This window comes from Somniosus microcephalus, chromosome 12 (genome assembly GCF_052327205.1).
Source record: "Somniosus microcephalus isolate GS21.2 chromosome 12, FLI_Smic_1.0, whole genome shotgun sequence".
NCBI classification, from domain to species: domain Eukaryota; kingdom Metazoa; phylum Chordata; class Chondrichthyes; order Squaliformes; family Somniosidae; genus Somniosus; species Somniosus microcephalus.
In genome coordinates this window covers 120,196,327-120,219,522 of record NC_140998.1, presented here as the reverse complement: position 1 = coordinate 120,219,522, position 23,196 = coordinate 120,196,327, and the positions used below count along the sequence as shown (strand labels likewise).

At 46.3% G+C, this 23,196-nt stretch overlaps 1 protein-coding gene across 2 annotated transcripts in view; it reads right to left on the bottom strand.

The window, feature by feature from the left end:
• Positions 1-23,196, bottom strand: part of tslig3b (tRNA splicing ligase complex subunit 3B) — a 46,705-nt gene that overhangs the window by 7,958 nt on the left and 15,551 nt on the right. For both annotated transcript variants that reach the window (XM_086003476.1, XM_086003477.1), the window contains exon 6: positions 5,734-5,850. In XM_086003476.1, the coding sequence (XP_085859602.1) occupies positions 5,734-5,850 (117 nt within the window). The remainder of the gene's footprint in view (positions 1-5,733; positions 5,851-23,196) is intronic.

Here is a 23,196-nt window from a genome sequence, read left to right as displayed (position 1 = left end):
AGGTATGCAAATGGAATAGGATTTTTGGTTTTAAATATGCAGGCAAGGAACAAAAAGCAAGGTGATAATGAATACATACAACACAATGGTTAGGACTCAGCTGGCATACTGTGTGTCATTTTAAGCACTGGACTGTAAAAAGTATATAGGGTACAAGGAAAAAGTGCAGCTTAGATTCACTAAACGATAACGGGAATGGGAGGGGAGGGCTTTATTCAATGGAGCAAAGAAGTTTATGGGGAAGCAAATAAAAACAGAAAATGCTGGAAATATCTGTGAAGACAGAAACAGAGTTAACATTTCAGGTCAATCAGAACTGGAAAAAGTTAGAGATATCAGGTTTTAAGTGCAGAGGCAGGGAAAGGGGGATGGGGACGAAAGAACAAAAGGGAAGGTCTGTGATGGGGTGGAAGGCAGAAGCGATTAAATGACAAAAGAGATGATTGTACAAAGCAAAAGGAGATGGTAATGGGACAAGTAAACAAAAAGATGGATCTAGAGGAGGTGTAAATGGGAATAGCAAAATCATCAACAGCTGCCATCTGAAAAAAATGGGGGCAGAGGTTATGATCAGAAATTGCCGAGTCCAGAAGGCTTTAAAGTGCCTAATCGAGAGATAAGGTCAGAGTGGAGGTGGAGGGGAGAATTAAAGTATCAGACCACCGGAAGCTCGGGGTCACGCTTGCGGACTGAACGGAGGTGTTCCGCAAAGCGGTCACCCAATCTTCGTTTGGTCTCCCCAATGTAGAGGAGACCGCATCGTGAGCAGCGAACAGTATACTAATATGCAAGTACAAGTAGTAAATCGCTGTTTCACCTGGAAGGAGTGTTTGGGGCCCTGGACAGTGGGAAGGGAGGAGGTAAAAGGGCAGGTGTTGCATCTCCTGCGCTTGCACGGGAAGGTGTCGGGCGAAGGGGAAGGGGTGTTGGGGGTGATAGAGGAGTGGACCAGGGTGTCGCGGAGAGAACATTTATGGAGAAATTTGTGTTCAAAATTATGAAAGGTTGGAGAGGAGAAGTAGTGGCAAAGGAGAACAAACCAAGGATTAGTACTAAAAGCATAAAGGAGGAAGGCATTTTTCATGCAAGGGGTTATTAGAATAGGAATAGCCAGCCAATCATGACATTTAACAGCTTGAATTTATATAGTGCTTTCAAACATTCCAAGGTGCTACACAGAAGCAAAAACAACTGTTGAATTAGCAAAAATTGTTGAATTGCAGAAGATTTAAGCCAGGGATAAAGGAGACCAAAACAGTCAAACAAGTAAGTTTTGAGAATGTTGGAAGTTCAGCGAGCATGGGTTGGCATGTAGGGCTGGAGAAATTTACAGGAGTGTGGGGAGGCAAGGCAATGGAGGGATTTTAAATGACAGCAAAGATTTTGAATTTAATGTGTGTAGAAATGAGCCAGTAAATGTTGGCGTGGTCAAGGTGACAGGGCAGTATCACAGAAATCACAGAAACCCCACAGTGCAGATAGAGGCCATTTCGGCCCATCGGCCCATATCCCACCCAATCCCTGTAACCCCTACACCAACACATATCCCACCCTATCCCCGTAACCCCACGTATTTAATCCCCCTAACGTATGTACTAGTATGAATAGAATGTGGGCAGTTTTGGATAAGTTGTAGCTTCTGTAGGTTGCAGATGACAAGAGGTGTGGATGAGACTTTCAGCAGTAGTGGGGATAAGGACAGAGGTAGGCAATGTTGCATTAGTAGACATAGGTGGTTTGGATGATGGATAGGATAGGGAGTTTGAAGCTCAACTCAGGGTCAAGCAGGAGACCGAAATTGTGCACCACTGGGCTCAGCTTATATGAGCAGCTGGGCAGATGGCTAGAATGGGCAAAAAATGAACTGAAAGGATTTGAACAGAGAAGCATAGGAAAGCCGATTCCAGATTTCGGCAACAACTACACATTTGCAGACTTGGAGGGGGAAGGGAGTTTAGAAATGTGGTGGTAATTGGAGAGATTGTAGATTGGCTTTTTGAGGAGGGGGGTGATTCCAAGTTTTGAAAGCCATGAAAACAATAACTGATGAAAGGGAGCTGTTGAAAACATCAGCATGCATTAGGTCAAGGAAAAGGCAGTTGTGTGGTCAGGAGTTAGATCGACACAGGAAATTGGTCTCAGGGAGGAGATGAGCCCTATGAGCAGGTGGGAGCAAGGGAAGTTACATAGTGTTATGAGACTGGGATTGGGGGAGGTAGGGCCAGACACATGATCTCAACCTTCAAGCCAAAAAAAGCTATCAGCTTCTGTTACTCATACAGTACTGAAGGAGCGCTGCACTGTCGGAGGCAGCGTCTTTCAGGTGAGACGTTAAACCGAGGACCCGTCTGTCCTCTCAGGTGGACCTAAAAGATCCCAGGGCACTATTTCGAAGAGGGGTGTTTGCCCTGGTGTCCTGGTCAATATTTATCCCTCAACCAACGTCACTAAAACAGATGATCTGGTCATTTATCTCACTGCTGTTTGTGGGACCTTGCTGTGCACAAATTGGCTGCTGCGTTTACTATATTACAACAGGGACTACATTTCAAAAGTACTTAATTGGCTGTAAAGCACTGTGGGACGTCTGGAGGTCGGGAAAGGTGCTGTATAAATGCACATCTTTCTGTCTTTTTCGTCGTTAGAGATGAGGATGGATGAAGTACCAAAAGGGGAGCGGAAAGGTCAGTTTGTTGCTAAAAGCACTGCAAGACTGTTCTCGCTCTCAAGGATAATCATGGGTGTAGTAGGAAAGGGAGATGCAGTAACTCTCAAGGAGTGGTCCAGCAAGATCTGGCAGTGAATGATAAGAGAACTGAGTCAAATGTGCTCAAGTCTATGGTTCTCAGACTGGAGGGTGCAGAGGTGGAAGTTGGACTGGGTGAATTCAAAGGGGGTGCAGGGAGGGGGGAGGGGAGAGAATAGAGACTGAAGTGTCAGCCTACATTATGTGCTCGTCACTTCCAATTACCTAATAAAGTTAAAACTAAATTATTTTTTTTACTGCATCAGCAATTTTATTTAGAACGAACTAACAACATTCAAGGATTAGATAGCTCTCAACCACACCAATGACATGTACATTTTTCTTAACACACATCTTTTTCAATATTAGATGTTAATTAGCAGAAATAATACGGTGGTTGTTTTTGGATTGTTACAAGTACCATTGGCTCCTGGTGCACTAGTCTCACGCAGCAAGCACTAAGTAAATTTAGCAGATCCATTAAGCGGGTAGTGAGCAAAATGCAGGTCTTTCCTGAAGACAATTTAGCAAATTCAGCAAGTTTACTTTGGGCTTACCAGCTCCTGCTGAACACCTGCACATTGGGAGCCAGCAGCACTAAAATGGGGGTCTCAGTATAAAAGCAGCTTTGAATTATCTAATAAGATTTCTTCTGGAGTCCGGCTCACCCATCACCCCTGTGCTCACTGAACTACATTGCCACCCGGACCAGCAATATCTCGATTTTAAAATGCTCAACCGTGTTCAAATCACCTCATGGCTTCACCACTCCCTGTCTCTGTAACCTTCCTCGAGCCCTACAACCCTCCAAGATCTCTGCAGTCCACTAACTCTGCTTCTTTTACATCACCATCCCCTCCCCCCACTCCCTTCAACGCACCATTGGCAGCTGCCTTCAGCCATACAGACCCCAAGCTGTGGAATTCTCCCTGTAAACTTCTCCATCTATATCTCTCTCCTCCTTTAAGGCCTTCCTTAAACCTACCTCATTAACCAAGTTTTTGGTCACCCATTCCAATATCATCTTCTTTGGCACAGTGTCAATTTTTGTCTGATTACACTCCTGTGAAGCTCCTTGGCATGTTTTTCTACATTAAAGGCACTATATAAATTCAAGTTGTTGTTGAGTATTGATCTTTGACAAGTTTTGTCTAGATCAACACCAACCCGTTACCCTACCCTTTAAATACTACAATACGATTTAACTATTTTACAAGATAGCCAGAGAAGGTTGAAAGCAAACAAAATTACTTAATTAGATTTATGGTTGTAACATTAAGAATTTTGTGCATACGAACTCACTCAATTTAAAATGAAATGAAAAGTAATGATCAGGTACAATGTTGCACAAGCCTCTCCTTCACCTACAGTGAAGCCTCTATTATTCATTACTCCCACTATTCGTGGTCTCACCTTCTGAGGAATCAGCAGACCACTTGACCACAATGCAGGGAGAAGCTTTACCTTGGCACTGACAAAACACGTAGCTTAAGGCAAATTATGTTTTACTCCTGTTAACAGACTAATAATTGAAATTATAATTGAAATGACACTGGTCATAGCTATTTAGCTTTGATGCTTAAACTATGCAGTGGCAATTGTCTTACCTGCACTTGTTTTAAGTATGTTAGTGTAATCTGCAAATATTAGCAGTGCATGGAAATTAGGGCTATGATAGGTGAAACAATTGTTTTAGTTAAAAGGTTGTTAATGATGTGTTCTCTTGGTTAAAGGTAATTAAAGAAAATCTGACATATTCTCCATGAATTTAAAGGATCTATGCTGCCAAACACGCCCCGATGCTTTGGAGGAAATTACCAATTGGGTGTTATACTAAAAACTCCACTCAACACCAGCTAAAATGGCAGTGTGTGGAGCACTGATCTTTTAATCTCAAGCGGCACATTGCAAATAATGGCCTGGAATTTGTGGTCTGGATGACAGCGAACTGGCAGCGTTCGCCGTCATTCTGCCTTTGAAACTGACGCAACTTCAGGATTTGGCGCAGGCTCACCCTGAAGTTGCGGTCTGCCATTCACTGCTCCGACACTGGTTGCGCTGTGCACCCCCGCCCCCCCCCACACATAGCTAGCAATCAGTGAAATCTCTCAAATCAGGGAAACGGATGAAAACTTCGGCTCTTCTGCAGTAATTACGCTGTTACGAAGTCCAACTATCTTTCATTACGTAAAAAAAAGACAAACATTTCATATATCTTCTCATATCGGAAGGCAATTTTTGTACAAAACAGCTGTTATTTAAACCCTTTGAATACTTAATTTTCCAATTTGAATATATATATTTAATTCATAGAATCATTGAATAGTACAGCACAGAAAGAGGCCGCCATCGAGTTGGCACAAAAGATTGTATTTTTGTTTTTAAACGAGGGCTGCTTTTAGAAATGTATTTCATTGGTTATCTAAATAATCTGAAAACTAATAGCAGTGTTGCACCAAAGAAACATGTCATAGTTGATTTTTATCCCAATGCATATTTCACCCTCCGTTTTCCTACCTTTTCCAGACAACATACAAGTGACCTGCACGTACGCCTTTACCAGGGCTGCTATGAGCCAGTCACTAGGAGTGGCGAGAATGTAGCCAGACAGCAACTCCTTCCTCCAGATTTCCCACCTCTCTTTCCCCCACCCCACTCAAAAGGAGGAGTCCTGGCTTCTGCCCGACACTTTAGACAGATATTGGGAATTAAGTACAGCAGGGAGCTCAACTTAAAATTAGTTTTTAAGTAAGCAACACCCTTCATACCTTTCTAACTTACCGAGAAAGCACTTAAATGTCCATAACCACGCTCATGCTGACGTGAAATGACAAAATGTTAAGCATTCTTGGATTTATTTTAAAACACCCAACTTGTTAACATTTAGTTAGTACATTTATTCACTCCACAGTGCATTCCCTCAGTAAAAAACAAACAGGGTTCTCAATTTTTAAAGTTAGAATGTGGTCATAGACGTCGACATTTACCTTGGCTTTGTCAGACCACCCGAATGACTGGATAGTCACATCTAAACGTTTGATCAACATTCTTCTGCGGCATTCATACTCACTGGTGAAAGCAGCATTTATTGTCATAAGGGTTTCCTGAGCAGAAAGAAGATACAAATACAGGTTACTATCCATAGAGAAATAAGTTACATCATGTTGCATATTACACAGGCCCACTAAATATAGAGGGGGAGAAATTCGGTATCGCCCCGTTTGGGGCGCTAGTATTGGCGGTACGCAAAGTTTAGCGCCAGGCGCAATTTATCGCCGCCTCGAGCGATATTGGGTTGCAGCGCCCCTGAAGGTGATTACGGCGCTAAATCAGGCGCTGCATGGTACTCTTAAGGTGCTAACCCGGCGGCGCTACTCAATTTCTCGGCGGCCGGGCGCAGCGCAGGTGCTGTCAATAATCGATTTCCCCGAGACACGCTGGCGCCGGCCAGCTCTTAAAGGGGCGGGTCAATTAACATCAGCAGCCACACTCTACGCCTTGTAGGCCTCAAAATCGGCAGTGACCTACCTGTGGTGTTCAAAACTTCCAAGACATGGAGAGGGTCAGGCAGAGAGCGGAGCGCTTTAGCGATGGGGCATTGGATGATCTGGTTGGCGCAGTGGAGCGCCGGCGAGCTGTGCTGTACCCAGAGAATGGCAGGAGGCCTCATCAGAGCAAATACCGCAGAGCTTGGAGGGATGTTGCCCAAAGAGTCACCTCCAGCAGCGTGGTGCCCAGGACTCCTGTGCAATGCAGGAAGAAGTTCAATGACCTCACTCAGGTCGTTAGGGTGAGTGCCTTTTTCACATTCATCTTCATCCTTCCATCTGCACCTGACTTTATGGCCAGAGGGTGCGCGAAGTCCCAATGGCCATCTGCCAGCCAGCACCCATGGCCCTTTCTGGAAACACACATGCACATTCAGCTCAGTGCATAATGTAAGGGCTATTCTACCATGGGGGGCATGTAATGTCAGCTCAGGGCAGCATGTTTCATCACTTCCCGTCCTTTCTCCTGCAGGCCAAGAACTGTAGAGAGCAGCTTCGTACCGGAGGAGGCCGGCCTCACCTGCAGACCCTCACAGACCTCGAGGAGCGAGTCCACCAGATTGTTGGAAGCCGGATGAGTGGTCCGGTCACCTCCGGAGCTGCCGACCCCATTGTGCACAACGATGGTAAGGTCATCACCTTTTTGAGCTCTCTCCTTCCACTTGTTCCCCCCACCAGCATGCTTTTTCACTTTGGACCCAAGTCAGTGCATTGCAGCACTCATGCATCCCTTGCAATCACCCTGTCCTTTCGCTAAAGCCACTCTTCAACCTCCCTGTTTTCAGATGCTGCATCACCAGCTCGAGAGCCGGGCCCTCAAGCTGCTACTGCCACTGATTCCGGAGGCGACGAGCAGGAGGAAGCCGGACCATCCCTACCACCCTCAGGCGAGCCAGCCCCTCTGCAGACTGGGGAGACGACTTCCCTGGAGGGGAGCGGGGGGGAATGCTCTGAGGAGGAACCAGTTCCAGGAACAAGCGGGCTGCAGCAACGCAAGGGGGATAGGGAAGCTCGGGGGCCGTCTCCCCGGAGGGCGAGTCAGGCCACGAGTGCTGCTGCACAGAGCGCAGGAGAGGTGCGTGCCCTCACAGAAATTAGCGCCCAGGCTGGGCTGAGGCACACTGAGCTCATGGCTGCAGTGGCAAGGATGCCTGAATCCATTGAGACACTGGCAAGGAGTGTCCAAGACTTCAGCGCAGCACAGGCAAGGAGTGCGCAGGACTTCGGGACAGCACTGGAAAGGACTGTCCAGGGCTTCGGGACAGCACGGGAAAGGACCGTCCAGGGCTTCGCCGAAGCACTGGCACCTGCCACGCAACTGCCGAGTGCTGCCACGCAGTCACTCGCTGGTCTCATGCAGACGCAGATTGAGGCCACGCGAACACTGACTGCTGCCACCCTCGCTGGATCAGGCAGGATTACCCGGGGCCCTTGCAGCACCACAGCAGGCCAGCAATCTGTGGACCATCCGATTGCTGCGTATGCTGTCCCATCAGAGTGCCACTGTGTCGGCCGACCAGGGAGCAGCTGTCCGCTCTCAGGATGACAGCATTCCAGATGCCACCGCTGGCACGTCTCCACTGCAGCTGCCACCACCTGCAGGACAGACTGCTTCCACCCATGCACAGTTGGAGCAGTCAGCAGCCGGGCCCTCCAGGCCCAGAGGTCGTCCCTCAGGGGCATCTGCGCTTTCGGACAGTCAGCAGGCCTCCCCCAGCCTTGCTGCAGCCACTGGGGTCCCATTACGGAGGAGCTGCAGGGAGGGAATGGGCCAATCTCGCAAGAGAAGCAGATCACCATCAAGGGGGAAAAGAGTAGAAGGTGCTGCTGAAACGTCTTATTTGTAGAAATCAAGGCCGAGGATGCTGGTCTGAATGTTAGTTATGTTTTGGACAGTCTCCCGGGTGTGCGAGGCACTTATGTGTCAGTGTGTTAGTTTTGCTTTCTGTTGCCATTGCTTTGTCTTGTTGGAAGGAAGCACATTTTGTACAATAAAAAACTTTATTTACAATGGCCATGTCTGCTATTTACATGCATTTTGCCCTTCACAGGCTTTGGGGTATCGGAACGGTTCCATTCCTCTTCTTGGAATGTCAGCATGCATTCCGTGAGAGGAGCCTAGAAGTGACTTCTGATCAGCCTCTGACGGACGGCCCTTCCAGTTTGTGCCTCCCTCCCATCATGGTCCTGCTCCTCCTCCTCCGCTGGTGCTTCAATGTCTGGTGGCATTGGCTGGGTACGTAGGATAGCGAGGTTATGCAGCATGCAACATACAACCACGAAGTGGGAGACTCGCTCATGCGAGTACTGCAGGGCTCCTCCGGAATGGTCCAGACAGCGGGAACGCTGCTTCAGCACGCCGATTGTGTGCTCCACAATGTTCCTCGTCGCCTGATGGCTCGCATTGTAGCGTTCTTCAGCAGGGGTGCTGGGCGAACGGAGCGGGGTCATCAGCCACGGGCACAGAGGATAGCCCTTGTCCCCAAGAAGCCAGCCTCCTGGGTGAGCCGGGGCCTCGAAAAGGTCTACAACAGAAGTCTGGCGCAGGACGAAGGCGTCATGGCTGCTGCCTGGGAACTGCGCATTCACTGCGAGGATCAGCTGTTGGTGGTCACAGACCAGCTGGACATTCAAGGAATGGAACCCCTTGCGGTTGCGGAACTCCTCCGGATTCAATACAGGCGCCCGCAAAGCCACGTGCGTGCAGTCAATGGCACCCTGCACCATGGGGAAGTTCGCTATTGCTGCGAAGCCCTCTGCACGCTCCCGCTGCTTGTCCGGGGTCATTGGGAAGGAGATGTACTGCTGCCTCCTTTTAAACAGGGCATCCGTCACTTGACGGATGCAGCAAAGCACCGCAAACTGCGAGATGTTGGCTATGTCCCCAGCTGCGGCCTGAAAGGAGCCGGTTGCGTAGAAGTTTACGGCAACAGTCATCTTCGCAGCCACCGACAGAGATGTCCTGCACCTTATCTGAGGCTGCAGATCTGGCTGAAGCAGGTGGCACAGCTCAATCACCACCTCCTTTCTAAAGCGCAGCCTTCTGATACACTGCTCCTCCGACATGTTCATGTAGGAAAACTGCTGTCGGAAAACCCTGGCAGCGTAAGGTCTGGTGTGGCGACGTCTGTTGGCCCTCCTCCGTCTGGCCATGCCTGCCCCTCTCTCCCTGTGCCCTTTCCAGATGATTCAACAACAGGACATTCCCCTCCAATGCAGCCCCCATAATAAGTGCGCACAGAAAGTCTCCCCGTTTGAAATGCTCACCAACAGCAAGGTGATGGTCAGAAGGCTGAAGTTCTTCTGCCAGTGCTGGCTCAGTGGTGAAATGTGCAGCTCAGCAACTCTCTAACTCTCGAAGAAGTTGTGCTCTAAAAATGGCTGCCGCTTTTATACCACAGCAGTCCCCTTTAAAGAACGCCCCCCCCAGCCCGACAGCGACTGGGGAACGTTCCAGGCAAGCTGTCCTTATTAGCGCCAGGCAGAACGGAGGGGCGCGCCACTGAATTTCCGGTCCGGGGCGCTCAAAAGGCGCTGCACACTGAAATGACGTTATGATTTGCCTGCGCCCGTAAGCGGGCACTAAGATTTAGCACCGGCGCAAAATGTCCGCTCAATATGGGAAGAGGCGCAGGATTCGCTGCGCCCGGGCGCTAGTTGGTTACCGCCCCACTTCTCGGCCTCTTTAGGCGCTAATGGGTGGCGCAACCAACCGAATTTCTCCCCCAGAGAGTCCAACAGCAGCTGAGTTGAGCTGCTAAAGCAGCCAAGCAATACGTCAAAAAAAATTCTTCTTAAATAATTGGCTTTAAAAAATGTTATTTTCAGGATGCAGGTGATTCTGGCACAACTGTATTTAATACCCATCCCGTATCCTCCGAGAAGATGGCCAGGGCTCTTCTTCAACAGCTGTAGTTCTTGTGGCAATGGTACTTTCCCCCAAAGTTTTTTATTTAACAAAGTCGCTCAAACTTGTCACATGTGAATGCAAGACCTGGTTTTAAAGTTATTACAAACTACTCAAATGTAAAAATAAGTGCTGATCACAAGATAATTCCTGATGAGGAAGACCATTTGTCCATCTTAGTTTATCCAGCCAGTGAGATTATAATGGCGGCATCCCCCACTCCACCCCCTTAACATCCAATTAAAAAAAATTGATTCCAAGGTTTTCGTCTCCATGACTATCTGAAGTTTATTACACACATTGATTACTGTATGAGGAAAAATTTCCAAATTATCAGTCCTAAAGTTCCTTTTACTAGTTTGAGCACCTGTCCCCTAATTCTACATCTGCAATTTAATCTGAATATTCCAGGTTAATTTTTCTACACCAGTAACAATCTTATATAACTCTACAAGATCACTTTTTCAGACTCAGAGTCATAACGGCACCAAAAGAGGCCATTCGGCCCATCGAGTCCGTGCCACTCATCCACTCTAGGCTGAAAAGTCCACGTTTCTCCAGTATTTCCTCAGAACTTAGGCCCCTGACACTGGGGACCAACTTAATGGCCCAGAATTTGCTGTAGTAATAACGGCGAGGCTGTCAATGCTCACAGTTATCACTGGGTAAAACTGACAGCAACTTCTGGTGTCCACACATGCGCAGTTAAACAGGGAAATCTGGAAGTTGCTGTCAGTGATATCCTGCTCCTCCACAGGCTGCGCTGTTGCAGTCTTTGCCGATAGAATCACCACAGAAATCACTGCTAAGGCGTGAACTTAAACTAATTACCCACTATTATCGCACTAAAGACCGATGAAAAACTTAAGTCTTGTTCAATCAGGAGTAACTAAGTTTTTAAACGGCGTAGTAAGTCATAATTACTGAACAACCTCTCTGGCTCTGAAAAATTAATTTTACAAGTGTGGAGTTTCATTCCCTAAGAAAATTAATTGTCGCAGATTTTCTAAAAAATATTTAAATTATTTTTTTTTAAAGTTTGTGTTCTTCTATTTAAGTTTCGCCCTTAATCCCATGTGTATGTCCCAATCTTTATTTTGCTTTCTGTACCATGATTTAAAGGTCATTTATATTTCCTGTTTTTTTTTTACTTCCTGCTTTGCCATCTGTGAGGATTCTTCAATCAGATTGGTTGATTAGCCTCCCTGCTGCTTGTCCGGTTGACAGATGCCATGGATCCCCTGTAGAAGGCATCAAATTGAAACTGGAAAAGAGGAAGTCTACGCTCTAGAGCCCGCTAAAACTTTGTGGGCAGCTTTTTGAGGTGAACAGCGAGCACCATTCCTTCGCCACTGGCCGCAAAAATCAGGGCTGATAACTCTTTTCTAGACTGCTACCAGAGCTTGAATGTCTCTTATTTCTTGGTATTCAAAGCCAGATACAGTACTCAATATGCAGTCTGGCCAGAGCATTAGAAAGTTTGCTGTGATTATCAAGGTGTTGGTGGACAATGTTCCCCCTAATTTTTGTTTGGGTGCACGGTCCCTTTAACCTGCTGCGTGGCCCAATATTCAAAATTTCGAGCATGCGGTAAATTTCCCATTCAAAAGCCGGTAAGCAGCTTGCATGGGACCACCAGACAGCTGCGCAGCTTAGTGGGAACATAGTTGGTGGGCCATGAGCCAATGTAGGTCAACGAGCACAGGGGTGATGGTTGAATGGGACGTGCTGCGTATTAGGGTACATGCAGCAGAGTTTTGGATGAACTCCAGCTCATTGAGGGTGTAAGATGGGAAGCTGGCCAGGAGAACACTGGAATAGTCGAGTTTGGCAAATAACACACAAATGTAATGTTATACATGTTGTAGCACCAACACAGAATACACTCTTAGTTTCTAAAAATTCATTTATTTATTGACCACCCCTAGTTGCCCTCGAGAGGGTGGTAGTGAGAAGCCTTCTTGAACCGCTGCGGTCTTGGGGGTGGGGCGCAGTAGGAGAGGGAGAACATGATGCAGGTGTAAAGGGGGCGGGGTGGAAGCAGTAGTGTTAGCACTGTGAACTCTGGAGCCTGGCTGTCACAATGATGGATCAAATTACACATTGCAAAGATCTTGATTACTCTTCAGCAGGCAGGTTTAAATTACATATTCCTGGCAAACTGTCCTCCAAGGGGAACAATCAGACATTTGGGCCTAGAAATTCGGTAGCGCCGCGTTTGGGGCGCCAAGCTCGCCTGGGTGCCGGAATTTGCGCTCCGGCCAGAGCCGCTTGCGCCCTCCCGATATTCAGTGGGAGCGCCCCAAGAGGGACTCGGGGCGCTGCTCGAGGCTCCCCGCGTCCCGCTTGGGGCGCTCAAACTGAATATCGCCGCGCTACGTGCCACAGCGCCACATGCTGTGGCACGGCGCGCTGCTGTACTGCAGGCCTTCCTCCCCTTAAGGGGGAGGGGCCTGCACCAGCGCGATCACCGATCGCGAGTGCCAGCAAAAGAGCCCGACACCGAGGAGAAGTGCCGGGCTTTTGGGACACAGCCGGCACTGCCCGGGGGGTGGATCAGGAGGCCGGGGAGGGCGGCGCGAGGAGGTGCTGGCAGGCGGCCACCGGAAAAAATGGCCGCCCTGCACCTCCACCTTAATTTGCACCACTACCGCCACAGGTAAGCCCTGTGAACCAGTCGCGATTTGCGACCGGCATTACAGAGGCAGGCGCGACCAAATATCGCAATCGGGGCAGGAGCGGGGCGCTGTGCACACCAATGACGTCATCGGTGGCGGCGCAGCGCTACAAGCTAACGCCGCCATTAGCGCCCCGCTAAATATCGCGGGAGGCGTGGCCAGTGGCGCTAAAGCCACTGAGTGCCCTCTTTGGGCGCTAACTGGTGGCGCAGCCCACTGAATTTCTAGGCCTTGGTGTTGCAAATAGACACGGCCATTACCCCGACATATTCTACTGTCTTAGCTATGCAGTTCAACATCCTATTGGTCTTGTTGATTGCTGTTCTGCTTTGGATGGATATGTTTAGCATTGAATCTACCAAGACTCCTCCTTTCAACTTCTTCATTAGCTTTTTCAATATCATTCATTAAGTACCTGCACTGTGTGTTTTTCCTTCTCGTGTGCAGCACTTTCCACATTAAATTTCACCTGCCAATTTTCTGCCCACTTACATATTTTGTCCAATTCATTGTCATTTCGGAGCTGCCTCTTATGATTCCACTTCCTCTTTTAATTTGCTATCATTTGCAAATCTGACCACTTTCCATTAAGTTTCTGAATCCAGGTTGTTTATGTAAATTATTAAAAACGGTCCTGGCCCCAGCACCGAGCGCAGAGGTACTCCACTCAGTATTTCCCCCAACTACAATATTACTCCTCTAGCAAGAACTCATTATTTCCTCTACCTCAGCCAATTTCTTAATCATTTCACATAGCTTTGAGTTTAATTAGATCTTTGTGTGGATTTTTTTAATCAAAACCCCTTTGGACGTTTTGAATGCCATGCTGAACACATACTTTTACTTTGGTGTGCATGCTCTACTAATACAGGAAACTCTCTTTTAACCGGCACCTAAATATCTGGAAATCTCTCTTAACCGGCAAAATTCAGGAGTAGGTTCAGGTAAGTTTTGCTATATATTAGTGGCCGTGTAACCGGGGTTCCTGGATCTGTGGCCGTGTAACCGGGGTTCCTGCACCTATGGCCATGCAACAGGGACTCCTGGATCTGTGGCCGTGTAACCGGGACTCCTGCACAAGTGCCGTGTAACCGGGGCTCCTGCACCTGTGGCCGTGTACGGGGCTCTCGTACACTGGTAAATATACCTCTCTGTAATCTAGACTTTTTGATCAACCGGCACCACGCCGGTCCCGTCGGTGCCGGATAAAAAAGAGTTTCCTGTAATTTGAACAATATGATCTGTATATAGCTAGTGATTTACAATTGTTCTGGAAAAGGCAGCAACACAAAGGATGAAATACAATGAAACGACAAAAAGGAGACACTAAGACCTGAACTAAAAGATAAGGGAATGAAATTAAGACACAATAGGTATAATAAATGGACCAGGTCAATAAATAATGAGACAAGCAGAGGAGAGAGAAGGCAAGAAGGTATACTGGCTGAAGCAAGGACACTGGTTAGATCAGTTTAAAACTGACAATAATTAAGTATTACTTTGTAACCTCACTTAGAGGTGCCATAATGGATATTTGGTGCATTAAACAAATGCAATTGCTGCAATAAGGTAGGTGCGCTCCAATATAAAACTACTGTACGAGCTATTATAGACCAAGTGCCATCAGCAGCACAATTCTTTTTCCTATCCAGTTTAGTTTAAACACATTCTATATTATACAATTGGAGTGGAGGCAAAAATAGGAAGCAGAGAGAAGAGCAGCTTGTTTGCAAAAACTATTAATGTCACTATTAAAGGATTGTGTGTGTTAATTCATCTCTTGTACACTACTGGGCTCAGTAGCTACTCGATGCCATCAGAGATCAACAGACAGGGTTTTATCAGAAATCTTGAAAGAGTTTAATTTTTCAGAAGGGAAGCTAATACAAATACTCATTGTTTTAGCAGGAGTGCAGTGAGGGAGAGAAAATTGATGTCAGATGGTACAAACTAGCTTGGCAGACAAATCACATCCAGAATGTAAAAAAACAGCTACCCCTTGTTTCAACGCATTCTTTTACATTATTTTAGGTACAAGGTTATTTTCCCAATATAAGCATATTTTGTGTGATATTGCTCAATTGGAGAAGACGTTGTTTCATGAAGACAAGGTCATATGATTAATACAAATGGATGTTGCGTGTGTTCACGACTGAGTCAGAGGCGACAGGAGAATTACAGCATGTAACAATGTATAATATAGTTGATCTAGATGGCATTGCTCAAGAATAAATTATATATCTTTCTGTAATTGTACCCGTTTCTTCCCCAATCTGAAGTTCTTTTTGTTAAATATCTTTGTTTGTTCGCCTCTCACTTATGGTTGTCACATTTATCTCACTAGTATCTGCACCACTCTGCACTCTGCCCAATTCCTGTTCGCAATTCCTTTGTCTCTACTTCCTTTAGTCTCCTCTCTTTTCTTCAGTGTGTTCATCTGGTTCTGTCACATATTCCTTTACTTATTTACTTGGAAATGGAGTTCAAGAGTAGGAGGGAAAAGCCACAGCCTGAGGGGGAGCGGACAGGACCTTGAGATAATAACGATGCTGAAGATGAAGTATGGGAGCATATGGGTATGGGGAATACTTGGTGGAATTATAGCAGAGAGAGGCTGGGAGTGCTTTGGGGGGGGGGGGGGGGGTGCATACGTGCCGATATGGTACTGGAGGTGGATAAAAGCTGGGGCCAGAGTAGAAATTGAAGACTGGAAGTACTGAGGACAAAGCAAAGAACTGAGCTGCAAGGACTAGAGCACTGATAGGGTCTAAGAGATATGAGGGGGAGAAATCAGGCTGGAACCAGTGAGGAACTGGAAGCACTCTGGGGGAGGGGAGTGGGATGTGGAGCTAGAAGCAATCGAGGATATGCATAAGCAAAGGTGGGTAGGTGAGAAGCAGAAATGGTGCCACAAAGAGTCGCATTTGAAGAAGCCAAGATGTTCCTAATATGGCGAGTAGGTCAGAGTTAGGAGGACACCAGCTTGATTCATGTGTGGCCACCATATGTCTTGAAGGTGCCAGCAGTGGGCACTTGGAGCAAAATAGTGTGTGTATTTTTACAGCTTTCTTTCTTAATGGCTTTTTGGGCAGAGTATGAGAAAAATAACCTCTTGCCTTCTTGTGCCTCTCTAGCTACAAATATTGGTACTGTTAAGTCTGCAAAGAAGTTTCTATCTCGACTTCTTTTTGCCTCCTTCTCTCTCCCTTTCCAGCTCATATCTTCAAACTATACCTGGTCAATAGAAGTGTATGCATTTGACAACTATAAATCATGGATCAGATGCATTCACCCACAAACCCATCTGACCTCAGAACATTTGAATATTATTCAATCGATCGTGAAATATGAGATTCATCAGCTCCATGAACTCTCTGGATTAACTCTCAATCTGGATTCAAGGAAGACAGATCAACTGCTCACAAGCTGTTCGGCACAGAATTGCGCACATGCACATAAATCATATGTCTCATATCCACAGTACACAAGATCTGCAGCTGTATATGAAAATGCAGAGCTTAGAGGTCACTAACTACTATTGATCTAGTCATTCATTCATAGAACAACTATTGGCCATCCATCAGCTCTCGGGTATAGCAATTAATACAATTTGCCCACCATCCATTTATGTCTTTGTAGCGTAACCTCAGCAATCCAAACAAGCTACTTATTGATGACTGTACACTTAATAAATCCATTAAGTCCATCTGCCATACTGTAGCTATTTCGAAGATGATCTACATTGGTACGGGCAATAGGGCCAGATATAGAAACTGACATGTAATACTGAAGTCAGATTCAGCAGAAAACAGTCCACAGTACAGTACCATCTTCATAAAAATAAAACTACAGGTTCAATTCTAACTACTGCAACTGAAGTCACCAACAAAAAAAATTAAAACAATGACAATTCCCAAATTCATTACTTCAGCAACACATTTCTCTGACCATGCAATCCTTTCCTCCATCTTGATGCCTACATTTGCTTTTCTATAATGTGTGTTTATACACTCTACTCAAGAACTCCAGGCAATAATTCCAGGCACTTGTTTACAGTGACAGAGTCAAATTCTGTTTTTATTACATGGGATTTTGGATTTGCAACCAATTTATTTAGGACACCAAGCTTTGCTTGAAAACAAGGTCCTCTCTGGGATTTTCTATAACAAATATCCAAAGGAAGTACACTCCTGTGTGCAGTTTTGGTCACCTTATCTGAGGAAGGATGTTCTTGTCATGGAGGGAGTGCAGCGAAGATTCACCAGACTGATACTTGGGATGGCAGGAATGACGTATGAAGAGAGATTGAGTCGATTAGGCTTATATTCGCTAGAGTTCAGAAGAATGAGAGGGGATCTCATTGAAACTTATAAAATTCTAACAGGACTAGACAGATTAGATGCAGGATGTTCCCGATGGCAGGGGAGTCCAGAACCAGGGGTCACAGTCTAAAGATAAGGGGTAAGCCAGTTACGACTGAGATGAGGAGGAATTTCTTCACCCAGAGAGTGGTGAACCTGTGGAATTCTCTACCACAGATGGCAGTAGAGGCCAATTCATTAAATATATTCAAGAAGGCGTTAGATATATTTCTTAAGGCTAAAGGAATCAAGGGATATGGGGAGAAAGCAGGGACAGGGTACTGAATTTGGATGATCAGCCATGATCTCATTAAATGGCGGAACAGGCTCAAGGGGCCAAATGGCCTACTCCTGCTCCTATCTTCTATGTTTCTACTGTTCGTTGTTCAGTCACCATATACCTGAATAGCAGTCAAATTCAACTGTTATGACATGGGATTCTTTAATTTTACAATGTTTGGGGATAATATTCTGTTTCTTTTTCCATGAAACCTAAAAGCATTATTGCCAAGACAACTGTTTTGTTTTCTTTTATTATCAAATAGTCTTCGTGATGCTTTAATGAAAAACTCTGCCCTCTAATCAACCCTGCCACTAATATTTTTAAAAATCATTTAATTCTTATACTAAAAATAGATTTCAAACTAACATCTGCAAGATACTAAAAGTGAGCTCAGAAAGGCCAGATTAAAAGTCAGACTTAAAAAAATTATTTGCATTAATTTCACTGCAATTTTATTTTGCTCCCAATTTTCTACCCTGAAGGTGCTACTTCATACAGAGGTATAGTTCCATGGGTATCAGTGCCAGTGCCCTCCTACAACACACACAAGATCCCATTCGGCATTTGCAATTTTAGACATTTTTGGAAGAGTACTTTCTTCTTTCAAGTTCAGAAACTTTGAGCTTGAGTGCAAACAGTGAAAGACAATTCCCGCATATATGGTCAACTGAGATAAACATCCAGTGCCTACCATGTCACACAGGTACATTACAGGGGAACAGACAGGCGTTTCTGTGGCCTCAGACGTGATTCCAGGATGGTATGTTGTCTCCCTGGTGCCAGGGTCAAAGGTGTCACTGAGCAGCTGCAGAACATTCTTGGGGGGGGGGGGGGGGGGGGGGGGGGAAAAGGGTGAACAGCCAGATGTCGTGGTCCACATCGGTACCAACGACATAGGTAGAAAAAGAGGGATGAGGTTTTGCAGGCAGATTTTAGGGAGCTAGGTAAGAGATTAAAAAGCAGAACCTCAAAGGTAGTAATCTCTGGATTACTCCCTGTGCCATGAGCTAGCGAGTACAGAAATAGGAGGTCAGAGCAGATGAATGTGTGGCTGGAGAGATGGTGCAGGAGGGAGGCCTTCAGATTCCTGAGACATTGGGACTGGTTCTGGGGGAGATGAGGCCTGTACAGGCTGGACAGTTTGCACCTCAACAGAGACAGAACCAATGTCCTCGCAGGGGGGTTTGCTAGTGCTGTTGGGGAGGGTTTAAACTAATTTGGCAGGGGGATGGGCACCAGGATGTAGCAGTAGAAAGGAGAAACAACATGCACAAAGGATGGGGAGAGACAGATAGCACTAGAGTAAGAAATACAGGAAACTTTCGATTAACCGGCCCCTAAATAACTGGAACGCTTTATCCACCGGCAAAATTCAGGAGTCGGTTCAGGTAACTTTTTTTACTTTTAGTTACTTTTTTTACTCTATTTGTTGCTTTGCAAGGGTGTAGCTGAAGCTGTTGCTAAGCTACAGAGACGCTTGCAACTTGTGCCGATTGTTTTGAAGCTGTTAAGCAACAGGGTTTGTTGCTTTATACGGAGCTCTGAGCTCCGTATCTTTTACTATAACGTTCCATTATCCGGAATTGTTGATGAACCGGCAACACGTCGGTCCGGTCCGTGCCGGATACCAGAAAGTTCCCTGTAGTAAGCTATTAGGTGGGGTCAGATTAAGAGAGAATAGAAGAAGGTCTAAGATAGGTTTACAGCGCATGTGTGTAAATGCATGAAGCGGGTAAATAAGGTTGGTGAACTGCAGGCGCAAATAGCCACATGGGAATATGATGTTGTGACGATAACGGAGACCTGGCTCAAAAAAGGGCAGGATTGGGTTTTAAATATTCCTGGATATAAGGTGTTCAGGAAAGAATGGAAATGGGGTGGGAGCATTGGTTAAGGAGAATGTTAGTGCTGGAGAGAGAGATTCCTGGAGGGGTCAAATTTGCAGGGAAATTACAGAGGTGCAAGAAATACAGAGTAGTGATAATGGATGACTTCAATTATTCCAATATAGACTGCAATAATAATAGTGTAAAGGGCAGAGATGGGGAAGAATTTCTGAAGTGTGTTCTGGAGAACTTTCTTGATCAGTACATTTCCAGCACAACGAGGAAGGGGGCATTGCTGGATCTGGTTCTGGGGAATGAGGTGAGTCAAGTGGAGCAAGTGTCAGTAGGGGAACAGTTAGGGAATAGTGATCATAGTATCATAAGGTTTAGATTAGCTATGGAAAAGGATAGTGAGCAATTTAGAGTAAAAATACTTAATTGGAGGAAGGCAAATTTCAGTGGGTTGAGAACGGATCTGGCCCAGGTAAATTGGAATCAAAGATTAGCAGGCAAAACTGTAATCGAACAATGGCTGCCTTTAAAGAGATGATTCGGGAACAGTCGAGGTACATTCCCACGAGGGGGAAAGGTAGGGCAACTAAAGCCAGTGCTCCCTGGATGACGAAAGAGGGGTAAAAATTGGGTTGTGCCCCCTTTGGGGCGCTAACTGCGCCAGGGCACTACTTTTAGCATCCCGAAAAAGTTAGCACCCCCCCCGTGCCCGAAATTCAATGGTAGCACCCCAAGCAGGAGGCAGGACGCTACTGGAAGCGCTCCTCCTCCCTCTTGGGGCGTTCCAGCCCAATATCTCGGCGCTATGTGCCGCAGCACCACGCACGCCGGCACTGCAGGCCTTCCTCCCCTTATTAAAGAGGAGGGGCCTTGCGCAGTGCGAACCGGGGACCAGCTGGGCCACCAGGGAGCAGAGTGCTGGCAAAAGAGCCTGGCACTCAAGAGGAGTGCCGGGCTGCCCAATCACGGTCAGAACCCCGTGGCAGGTGCTGGCAGGCGGCTAGCAAATAAAATGGCCGCCTAGCACCTCCCCTTTAAATATCGCCATCCCGGCAGCACGTGCGCCCCACTGACCCTGTCAGGTATAGCGTCCGGCAGTACGTCAGGGGGTACAACCAACGTTTGCGACCGGGGCGCCGCGCACGGCGATGACATCATCGCCAGAGGCGCAACGCCACGGGGTGCTACCAGCTGCCGCTAATCTCCCGCTGAATTTCGCGGGAGGCGTTAGTGGCGGCACGCCCGGTCGCTAACTGCTTTGCGCCCTGTTAGCGCCCCCTTAGGGCGCTAACGTGAGGTGCAAAGCAACCGAATTTTGTCCCCAGAGTAAGATGAAGCAGTAAAAGGGCACATATGACAGCTGTCAGGTTGAGAATACAAGTGAGAACTAGGCTGAATATAGAAAGTTCAGAGGGGAAGCGTAAAAGAAAATAAGAGGGGCAAAGAGAGAGTATGAGAATAGATTGGCAGCTAACATAAAAGGGAATTCAAAAGTCTTCTATAGGCATATAAATAAAAAATGGGTAGTAAGGAGGGATGTGGCCGATTAGGGACCAAAAAGGAGACCTACACATGGAGGTGGATGGCATGGCTGAGGTACTAAATGAGTACTTTGCATCTGTCTTCACCAAGGAAGATGCTGCCAAAGTCATAGTGAAAGAGGAGGTAGTGGAGTTACTGGATGAGATAAAAATTGATAAAGAGGAGGTACTAAAAGGCTAATATTCTGATGAAGGGTCCCAGACCTGAAACGTTAACTCTGTTCCTCTCTCCACGGATGCTGCCTGGCCTGCTGAGTATGTCCAGCATTTTCTGTTCTGGTACTGAAAGGCTGTCTGAACTTAAAGTTGATAAGTCACCAGGACCGGTTGGGATGCATCCTACGATGCTGAGGGAGGTTAAGGAGGAAATCACAGTCGTACTTGCCATAATCTTCCAATCGGCCTTAGATATGGGGGTGGTGCCAGATGACTGGAGAATTGCAAATGTTACACCCTTGTTCAAAAGAGGGTGCAAGGATAATCCCAGCAACTACAGGCAAGTCAGTTTAATCTCGGTAGTGGGGAAGCTTTTGGAAACAATAATCAGGGACAAAGTTAATAGTCACTTAGAAAAGTGTGGATTAATTATGGAACGTCAGCACGGATTTGTTAAAAGGCAAATCGTGTTTAACTAACTTGATTGAGCTTTTTGATGAGGTAACAGAGGGGGTTGTTCAGGGCAATGCAGTTGACGTGGTGTATATGGACTTCCAAAAGGCGATTGATAAAGTGCCACATAATAGGCTTACCAGCAAAGTTGAAGCCCATGGAATAAAAGGGACAGTGACAGCATGGGTACAAAATTGGCTAAGTGACAAGAAACAGAGTAGTGGTGAATGTTTGCTTTTTGGACTGGAGGAAGGTACACAGTGGTGTTCCCTAGGGGTCAGTACTAGGACCACTGCTTTTCTTGACATATATTAATGACTTGGACTTGGGAGTAGAGGGTACAATTTCAAAATGTGTAGATGACACAATACTTGGAAGTATAGTGAACAGTGAGGAGGATAGTGATAGACTTCAAGAAGACATAGACAGGCTGGTGGAATGAGCGGACACATGGCAGGTGAAATTTAACGCAGAAAAGTGCGAAGTGATACATTTTGGTAGGAAGAATGAGGAGAGGCAATATAAACTAAAGGATATAATCCTAAAGGGGGTGCATGAACAGAGAGACCTGGGGCTATATGTGCAGAAATCGTTGAAGTTGGCAGTGCAGGTTGAGAAAGCAGTTTAAAAAAGAATTCGGGATACTGGGCTTCATAAATAGAGGCATAGAGTACAAAAGCAAGGAAGTTGTGATGAACCTTTATAAAACACTGGTTCGGCCTCAACTGGAGTACTGTGTCCAATTCTGGGCACCATGCTTTAGGAAGGATGTGAAGGCCCTAGAGAGGGTGCAGAAAAAAATTACGAGAATAATTCCAGGGATGAGGAACTTCAGTTACGTGGATAAACTGGAGAAGCTGGGGTTGTTCTCCTTAGAGCAGAGAAAGTCAGAGGAGTTTTGATAGAGGTATTCAAAATAATGAGGGGTCTAGGCAGAGTAGATAGAGAGAAACTGTTCCCATTGGCGGAAGGGTCGAGAACCAGAGGACACATATTCAAGGTGATTGGCAAAGGAACCAAAGGTGACATGAAGTAAAACTTTTTTACGCAGCAAGTGGCTAGGATCTGGAAAGCGCTGCTTAAAAGGGTGGTGGCGGTAAACTCACTCGTGGCTTTCAAAAGGGAATTGGATAAGTACCGGAGGGGAAAAAATTTGCAAGGCTACGAGGAAAGCGCGGGGGAGTGGAACGAGCTGAAGTACTCTTGCAGAGAGCCGGCATGGGCTCGACGGGCTGAATAGTCTCCTCCTGTGCTGTAACCATTCTATGATTACATTACAGGCTTCAGCTGTTCCTGCATATTAAACTGAACTGTTACCTCTTCAGAGTTTAACAGCAAACCTAACAATATCATGACTTACCCCCTCAAAATATAGTTTTAAGCCAACAGCCACCAAGGTAAACTCTACAATCTGCTGGCCCTTTGTACTGGTCTCCTGCCTCTTAATAATGTTGAATAAAAAAGGCATATAGTTAGGCTCAAAAGTCAGCCTGGTCATTGATAACTTGAATGTCAAATTTTCAGCTGATAATTTAGGCTGGCACTTGCAATGTTCCTGTGATTTATGTGGATGTTAAAAATCCCATAGCCTTATGCAAAGAGGACAGTTAACTCTGCCAGTGTCCAGGCCAATATTCTGCCCTGAACCACATTGGCCATTCATTTAATTGTTGATCAAGAGATGT